Below are 9,785 nucleotides of genomic sequence, written 5' to 3' on the forward strand. Positions count from 1 at the left end.
TAAAGTAGTAATAATATTATTATTATTATTGTCTCTCAACTTACTAACTTACGTTTTAAGTCTCTTCATTCTCTAATGTGATGTCCCGTTAAATCACCAACTAAAGTCCTATAATATAGAAAGTTGTATGAACTGTTGATCATCAGTACAATAAATAAGCTGCTGTTACTATATAGTTTTGCTTCATTTCCCCGTTAACTTGCTAAAACCTTGTGTTCTGGAAGTCAGTCACAATCACACGCTTAGAAAATCAATTCAGACGTCACTGCCTATTACCGAGCGAACCTAGCTAACTCTACAATCATCAAAAATAAAAAGGGCGCAATAAAAATCTACTTTCTCATACTCTCTCTCTCTCAGAACATTTGAAGCTCAAAACCAGAAAAATCCTAACCACACTTTTTCTTTCTCTAGCTAGCTAGGTATCTACAATTGCATTACTCTTTTCTCGATCATTTACGTAAACAAGTGTAAAAGCTACGATCTCCACCGTCCGGGGATCACCAAGGTACGTGGCTCTCGAGTTATGTTGGTATTTCAGAATGGAAAATTAGTTGTATATTATCAATCTCACTTTAAGAATTTTGTTTCTGGCTACTTCTTAATACACATGACATGACAGGCTCAAGTTAATGGGTGATTTTTAGTTGGACGAGTAGTCTTAGTTAACTTGATTTTTTGTTTGTTTTCCGTTACACCGTCTTCATCTTGATTTTGCTATATCACCCAACTGTATACATCAGCGTGCCATCACACATTTGCATTATAATAATAAGTGTGATATGCAAAAGAATTTATTTAAAGGGATTTTAATAAAATGCCACACTTTCAGTATCATGTTTAAGAAAGTGTCACTATTTTTTTCAGAATTTATTTAATGCCACACATTTGATCTTTTCCATCCACTTTTTTCCGAAAAACGGTTAACATCCGTTAGAGCATAGGTGGCGGTAATTTAACTTAGTAAAAGACATTTACGCCCTCGAATCATCTCACTATAGTGAGTTAAATCAAGTCATTATTGCTAGTCATTAGCAAGTTGAGTCGTGAGTTGGAGCTAAATCAAATCAAAAACTCAGATGTAACTCGCAACCAAACTCGATAATAATCATAAAAATCAAGAACTCAGGTATAACTGGCCCCTTATTTCAGCCGTCAACTTTCAGAATACATCCCTTTGGAGTCGATGTACACCATCATCTTGAACTCGGAAGCACCTCCATTCTCGTCCAAGATCTGTAGACAGCTACCATTCACGACTAATCCAACCAAAATCCCAAATAAGAATTCAACCATCCATACCAAACTACTCTCTATTGCCTGCAATCATTAGTTGATGGAGTTGATTCCAACTGTATTCACGGCTGCAAACTTCCCATACGACCATCCTTTCTATTGCTCGACTTCACAAGCACCTTCCATTTGTCCTCATGTTTTCTACTCCTCAGAGACAGCTAACACGAGCAACACCACTTCAGCGAAACCCATTCGAGATCCACAAAAAAACAACCAATTATCTTCTTCACAGTTGTGCATTAGCGAGACAGGCCATCTTACTCATGATTCTCACTGCGACAATTTCTCAAACAAATCATGCCCTTTTGACACGAACTAACAGTCCATCCACTTCTCATTCGACTGAATCTCAGTCCATGCACTAACCCCAATCTCAATTCCACCCGAACTTCACCATTTAATCAAGAGACAAATCCATAAACCAAGTCTCTTCTTTGCTCCACCGACAAGACGATGAATTGAAACCACGTACTGCACTTCTCTATAATTGAAATTACCCCTTCATTCTTACTTCAATCTCTCCTTGCACCGATTATAACAGCTCAATCATCTCCACCACTCTTGCTGACTCCGATGCCGCTCCATAGCCCATATAAATCAATCCCTTAATTAACCCCTAAATTCCACTATTCAATCAATCCCTTAATTAATCATCTATCTAAACAATAAATATATACAGGAGAAAAAGAGAAGAAGAAGAAGAGAGAAAGTTAGGATTTTGGTTCTCCGTCTAAACCTAAGTGAATAGTGAATCTAATAGACAAGAACGAGATCGGATTTTCTTTTCTATGTTTTTTATGCGATATCTCTAAAAATCGAGGGTAAATAGGTAAAGATGAATATTTTTTTTTGACTTGTTCAATTGTGATAGACTGATTTGGTGGGTCCTGGCGGAAAATGTAGCGGTCGTGGCATTTTATTAATTCTAAAAAAAACAGTGGCACTTTCTTAAACTGCAAATTGGAAGTATGGCATTTTTTTAAAATTCCCTTTATTAATTCATACTACTCGAATCAACGGATGATTAATCAGTGTCAATCACCGGTTAACACTTTGCTGTTTCGTTCATTTTAATCGTCGACTGCATTTTTCTAAATCACTAAAAAGAAAGGTGTATTGGTTTTCTTTCCAGACATAAAAATGGGAGAAACACCAAGGTTACAGCTCGGGGTAATTGGTGCTCTAGCACTTTCAGTTACATCTTCTGTTGCCATTGTAATATGCAACAAAGCTCTAATGAGTAATCTTGGATTTCCGTTCGGTAAGGATTTCGATTTGTTTCTTAATAGTTCTGTATTTGTAGTTTCGTAACTTTCGTTTGTGTAATGAAATCTTCTCTAAACTGCAACCTTAATCTCTTGTATTTGCAGCTACAACATTAACTAGTTGGCATCTAATGGTTACATTTTGCACACTTCATGTGGCACAAAGATTCAATGTTTTTGAGACCAAGGTGGTCGACACCAAAACTGTGATGCTTTTCGGTATCCTAAATGGCGTGTCTATTGGACTTCTCAATTTAAGTCTTGGATTCAATTCCATTGGATTCTACCAAGTAACCTATTTTGAATCTCCCTATTACGATTTTGTAACAAAAATTACGGTCTGACTAGTTGAGTTTGTATCGAAATTTTAATCCGGATGAAATGACTTTCCTCTGCAGATGACAAAACTTGCAATTATACCCTTTACAGTACTGTTGGAAACCCTGTTTCTCAAGAAGCAGTTCAGGTCATTACATTTCTTTTAGTACTGACGAACATTTCATTTGTGTTTCGAGCTTATGTGCATTTGGTAATTAACTTTTGAGTTTCTCGATCATGTTTCAGTCAGAATATCAAGTTCTCTCTTTCTCTATTGCTACTCGGAGTTGGCATTGCGTCGATAACAGATCTCCAGCTTAATCTTGTCGGATCAATTATCTCTCTACTCGCAATCGCAACAACATGTGTCGGCCAAATTGTATGCTTTTGTTCGTCTACTTATTATTAATCAATGCTTAAAATTAACAGCACGACATGAATGTGTTTTCTTTGACCCATGATGTTTTTTGAATCAATTCAGCTGACCAACACCATACAGAAGAGACTTAATGTATCATCTACACAACTTCTCTATCAATCTGCCCCATTTCAAGCTGGCATACTCTTTGTTTCCGGCCCTCTAGTTGATCAATGCCTCACCAAACAAAATGTCTTTGCCTACAAATACTCTCCTTTCGTCTTGGTATCTCTCTTTCCTTCTTTCTCTGACCGTTGTATACTTTGTCGCGGTCACATATTGTGGTATTTTCATTCTTCGATATACAATGCATGATTCTTCTCGTGTACTTGATTATCCGCAGGCATTTATTATTCTTTCGTGTGTGATATCCGTATCGGTGAACTTTAGTACATTTTTGGTGATTGGAAAGACATCTCCTGTTACATATCAAGTATTGGGTCATTTAAAGACATGCCTTGTTCTTGGATTCGGCTACACATTACTACATGATCCTTTCACAAACCGAAATATCATCGGTATTTTCGTCGCTATGTTTGGGATGGGGTTGTACTCTTACTTTTGTACTCATGAAAATAAAAAGAAACAGATTAATGATCTCTCCATCTCTCAGGTAACATACTATCTCTGTCTCTTGATCTCATTTTCAGGCCATGATGAGGATAGTAATTTTGATAAATGTTTATTGCAGATCAAAGAGACAACACCATTTTTAGGGAATAAAAACATGGGGCACCAAGATATGGAAGAGGTGAAAAAACCAAACAAGGATTCTCTTGTTTAATATACGTACCTACTAGCTAGTTATGTCTATGTATCCATGTGTATACGGAGGAGTATAAAACAAACAAGACCTTGCTTACCTCTTTTGAGATACATTATTTTTCCCTTTTTGGATTCAAAATGAGTGTAAATGATTTGATAATTCTTTTAATAAAGTTCATAATTTCTTGGTTCTCCAAAGTAATTATTTTGTATTTTTGCTTTATTCTTGAATCTTGATGTTATTCTCTTTCTCAAACCGTAATTCTTAAAATGACTCCAACTTAAGAATCTAATTCAATAAATCTATTAACAAATTGCTAAATGGCAGAACTAACACAAAATTGGTTAAAAAGACCAAAATCAACAATTCATGGATGAAAAGGACATTTACATTTTGATACTGTTTAAATGGACAAAAATGTAAAAATAGTCAGGATGTAAACAATTTCATCCTACCCATTTTCAAATACTTTTTCTTATTTTTAGTTTACATCAAGATGCATCCAGTTTCATCCTTACTATTTTTTTAAGTTTAAGTCCTTGCTATTTTTTTAGTGTCCATTTCACCCATACTAATTTGTACTCGTTCATTTAAACCATGTTTTAAAAATATTTGGACAAATGACCCATTTTTCATAGAACTAATGAATTATAGATAACTTTTGAATATTACCCTTGTAGGAGTTAAATATCACACACGTTAATAACTACGCGAAGTAAAGAATACAACCTAAGCGAAGGGCGTCGCACACAGCAAAGTTGAGATGACGCATCAGATGATGTCAGCAAAGTCACGAGTAAAGTGTGAAGAATCATGCGAAGAAGTATGCTATGCGAAGATGAGCGATTGTATATGAGCGAATATGTCGCATAGTGATCCCGAAAATAATGGGATTCTTAGCTGTCATCCACTATGTAAAATTTTTATATAAAGGGGAGAGGACATTGTTTCTAGGAGGATTCTAGGACAAATCTTGAAAAGGAAATAGGAAGAGAGAGAAGGTGAGCGTAGGTTTCAAGTAGAATTGTTGTAATACTTGAATCATTCTTGTAAACATTCTTAATCTTTAGTTAATAAAACAAGAATTCATGATGATCAATTAGAGATTAAATCAGTTATAGTGGAGTGTAGTTGTAAGATTTCTTACAACTACATTTTTGGCGCTAGAAAACAGCTCTGGATGTTAATTCTTGTTAATAGATCTGAACTTCATAAGGGATCCATGAAGACAACAAGAGTCAAACTAATTCAAGAAAGAGGCAGAGATATACAGTGTAATAACATAACTAAAGTATCAATTTCTGAGGAAGATTTTCAAGCGACGATAACCGGGAGAATTCATAAAAGAAATTACGAAGGCAAGAAGGTGGAAACGGTAGACTTTATAATTCCTGCATCTAACATCTTTTGTAGTTCTGCTTCTATTTTAGCATGATAATCAGTTGCAATTTTCCTTATCCTTTGCTTGAACGGCTTTACATTCTTCTTGATATCTAATTTATGACATGCGACAGACGGATCTATTCCAGGCATTTCTTCCATACTCCATGCGAAAATATCATTATATTCTCGCAGAATGCTTATTGTTTTTTCCTCTTCTTCTTTATCCATTTTAGTTCCAATTCTTAATATTTTTGGTTCCTCTTCAGTTCCTATATTTATCTCTTTTGTTGGTTCTGCTGCGGTAAAATTTGCTTTTGGTTCTCCCATAGGTGTTGGTTCCTTAATTTCTTTACTTCGTCCACCTTCCTCCTCTGGTTCTTTGCCTGGTATTCCTTTTCCTTCTTTCGCTCTTATCATGTATATTCGGAATTCCTCTTTCCTTTGTTCTTTGGCTTTTCTACATCGATCCTTTCGTTTTTTGGCTCGTCCTTCGTAATTTCTCATATCTATTTGATTACAAGTATTCGCATCCTTAATGTCTCCTCTGATTTCACCTATACCGCTTGGAATTGGAAACCTGATGCATTGATGTAACGTTGACGCTACCGCCTTTAATCCATGTACCCATGGTCTTCCCAACAACATGTTGTATGGTGACTCAATGTCAATCACACATAGTGTTATCTTTGTTTCAACCTCTCCCAGTAATATTCGCGTCACAATTTCTCCCTTTGGCTTTGTAACTGCTCTATTGAATCTATGAACATTATAGGCTATATGTGTCATTTTTGCATCTTTATATCCCATTGCTTTGAATATGCGATAAAATAATATATCAACTGCACTTCATGTATCTATCAATATCTTATCAATCGCCCATCCTTCAAATGTCCTCTGGTTTGCAATAACGTTTTCTCGCTCGACTGTGACCGTAATTGCCAATGGATCTGCTCGCTGTAAGTTTTCCTCTGAAATTTCATCTGTCGCAAAGGAAATCTTCACCTTTTCCCAATCTTGTAATGGTAATTCTTTCTAGAGGCAAAATATCCAGAATGGATAGAAAATATGGTGGTTGTACCTAAAAAGAACAAAGGAATTAGGATTTGCATAGATTTTACAGATTTAAACAAAGCGTGCCCTAAAGACAGCTTCCCTTTACCCGATATACCTCAAATGGTGGAATCAGCAATGTTAGATGGGTATAAAGGCTATAATCAAATTCCTTTGGCGGAAGAAGATCAAGAACACACCGCTTTCTTCGCACCAGGAGGTTTATATTGTTACACGAAAATGTTGTTTGGGTTGAAGAATGCCGGTGCGACTTATCAAAGAATGGTGCAGAAAGTATTCGAAAAATGGATACATAAAACATTGGAAGTCTATGTAGATGATATGCTAATTAAAAGCAAAGAGGCGAAAGTTCATGTTGATGATTTGCGAGCAATATTTGAACAGATGCGAACATTCAATATTAAAGTAAACCCAGAAAAATGTATAATTGGTGTATCATCAGGAAAATTCTTAGGCTATATTATATCCAAGGAGGGAATACAAGTTGATCCAGAGAAGGTACAGGAAATTAGAGATATGCCACCACCTGCGACAGTCAAAGATGTTCAAAAGTTAAATGGATTGATAGCATCATTGGGAAGATTCATTGCAAGATATTCGGAAAAATGCAAACACTTTTTGAATATATTAAAGAAGGGAACCAAATTTGAATGGACAATGGAGTGCGACAAAGCATTGCAAAGCATAAAATATTATTTGGTAAACTTATCCATAATGCAAAAGGCGAAGCAGGGAGAAGAACTGTTGTTGTATCTAGCATCAACATCTCATGCATTAAGTGCAGTACTGTTACAATCAGAGGAAGGTGTAGAAAAATCGATATATTACATAAGCAAAACATATAACTCCGCAGAAAAAATTATTCAAAAATCGAAAAGCTGATTCTCGCACTGGTATATGCATCATTCAAGCTTCACATCTATTTTCAAGCTCACAAAATTAAAGTATTAACAAGAGTACCAATTGAAAATGCAATGAAGAATTTGAAGAGGTCAGGAAGAATAGAGAGGTGGAATGCACAATTAGGAAACTATGAGATTGGTTATGAAATTTTATCTTCACCAAAATCTCAAGTTATCGCAGAGTTTCTTGCAGAATTTCCAATAAAAGAAGATGAATATGTCGAAGAAATGATGGAGGTGGATGAAGAACATAGAAATCCTAATGATTTATTGACTGAGTGAAATCCAAACAGATGGGAGATTTTGGTGGATGGATCCTCCAATGGAGAAGGAAATGGGATTGGTATTGTATTCATTTCACCAGCGGGAGCGGGAATGGCTTACTCATTCAGATTGGACTTCGCATCCACAAATAATGAAACTGAATATGAAGCAGTCGTTCACGCGCTAAGATTAACAATTGAAATTAAGATTGAGGATGCGCAAATAACTAGTGATTCTCGGCTGGTAATTCGTCAGATAGAAGGCACATATAGTACTAATGAACCATTTTTGCAAAATTATAGGAGATTGGTTATGGATTTAGCAATGCAAATTCCAAAAATAATTTGGAGACATATAGGTAGAAAAGATAATAGACTCGCAGATGCATTGGCGTTCATACCATCAATGTTAGTAGATCCGGTTGCAAGGGATATAAAAATACAAACACTATTATTACCGTCTATAGAAAAGGGTGAAGAAGTGCAAACAAATGTGATGATCATAGACGATACACAAGCAGAAAATGTGAGCGATGAGAAAGATTGGAGAACTGAGATGCACTCTTATTTAGAGAAAGGGAAATTGCCGAAGAAAAGATTAGAAGCACACAAATTAAAAATTCGTGCGACAAATTATGAATTAAGGGATGGTGTTCTTTATAGAAGGTCGTTTCTTGGACCTTTGCTCAGATGTCTTACGCGAAAGGAAGGAATCGAAATTCTAAAGGCATTACATTATGGCGATGCTGTTGTAGTATTAAGATTGCGATAAATAAGAATTCGTTGCTCGGACTTGAAAAGATTTATAAATAAAAATATATACACAAAAATTTGTCACAGGATCATGAGATACTGGGACTCAGGATTCCACCATTAATCATTCACATGATTCATATATTTATTCCTAACAGTTATAGCTCAAATAATAAGGACTCTTATTCTTGCCAAGGTAGATTTTTAGAAGATTAATTGTAAATCGAAATCATGGCATATCAAAAGTACTAAGACCAAGCATAAACCATCAAATTAAATGACAATGAATTAAGAAAAATCTTAAAACGATTAATTATAAGTGCAAGTAGTCAAAAAAGGAATTAAATATAATTATCATATGCGTGAAATATGGCTTCCTCCATCATCCCAGTATTGGGGTTTAGCTACTCATATTAATCATGTTCTCAAAATACATTTTTATAGCTCAAAAAGTTGATTAAAAGATGAGAAAATGCTAAAACAAAGATTCGCAACAGTTATAAGCGTTACAATTGCGTTGTATAAAACAAAATTGAAGTGTAGCAAAGAGCGATACAAACTCAGTGTTGTAAACAGCGACACAAGGAAACTGTTGCTGGTGATGTTGAAGAACGACGCTTCTGGAGCGTCAGTTCTTCGTCTTCTTCCTCTCCTCGAGCAGCAGCAGGAAGTTCTTCCTCCTATCGGCTCCAAATCCTCCCAAACTCTTCTCCCCTTTCCCAAACTGTTTTTCCTTGTATTTATAGTGAATTGGAGCCAAAAATCCGACCATTGATTGCATATATTCTCCATTTAATCCAAATATTCTCGGCTGCCAATAATAACGAAAATTTCCATTTTTAATCACATGCACGCGTTAACTTTGATCATGCACGCTCCCAAATGTCTTCTCCACGCCTCAACACTCTTCCAACGCTAGTAGGACTCTTTCATGCACACAAGAACTCCATTTTTGCTCGTGTTACAGTGCACGTGCTCTGTTTTGGGCTCAAGGATCATCATGCGTTTTCCAGCCACTTCTGATCGAACCCACTTCCCATAATGTGTTCCTCATGCCATATCACATCTTCCTACCAAGTTTGAGCGATTGAATCTCCCTAAAACACCTTCATTTTGTTGATTGAAACTCTAACAGTTGAGAACTTCATTTCCCGCCAAAAAAAAGTTTTTGAATTTAAAGAGATGAAGTGCCCCTAATCGTCTGTGGAGTGTAAATAGCAAATGCTCAACTGAGGTTCCCCTTAGTAATTGGGTTGCCCCTTAACCAAAATGAGAGTCTGAATAACAAATGTCCTCCGGGGATGCCCCGCATGATTTTTCGAGCAGATCTTTCCAAAAATGTTTATTTCC

General features: G+C 35.9%; 1 protein-coding gene across 3 annotated transcripts; it reads left to right on the forward strand.

Annotated features, from left to right (window-relative positions):
- Positions 1–244: 244 nt before the first annotated feature.
- On the forward strand, positions 245–4,274 carry LOC113322669 (UDP-xylose transporter 1-like). Of its 3 annotated transcripts, none has more exons than XM_026570802.1 (8): positions 245–508; positions 2,429–2,557; positions 2,667–2,851; positions 2,960–3,027; positions 3,126–3,258; positions 3,361–3,522; positions 3,641–3,910; positions 3,989–4,274. In XM_026570802.1, the coding sequence occupies exons 2-8, from the start codon at positions 2,437–2,439 to the stop codon at positions 4,079–4,081; spliced, it is 1,032 nt and encodes a 343-aa protein (XP_026426587.1). In that variant the 5' UTR covers positions 245–508; positions 2,429–2,436; the 3' UTR covers positions 4,082–4,274. The 3 variants fall into 3 exon arrangements, with proteins under 3 accessions (XP_026426587.1, XP_026426588.1, XP_026426589.1); XM_026570803.1 differs by lacking the exon at positions 245–508 and adding an exon at positions 1,011–2,125; XM_026570804.1 differs by lacking the exon at positions 245–508 and adding an exon at positions 2,147–2,262.
- The last annotated feature ends 5,511 nt before the right edge of the window (positions 4,275–9,785 follow it).

This window comes from Papaver somniferum, chromosome 11, assembly GCF_003573695.1.
Source record: "Papaver somniferum cultivar HN1 chromosome 11, ASM357369v1, whole genome shotgun sequence".
NCBI lineage: Eukaryota > Viridiplantae > Streptophyta > Magnoliopsida > Ranunculales > Papaveraceae > Papaver > Papaver somniferum.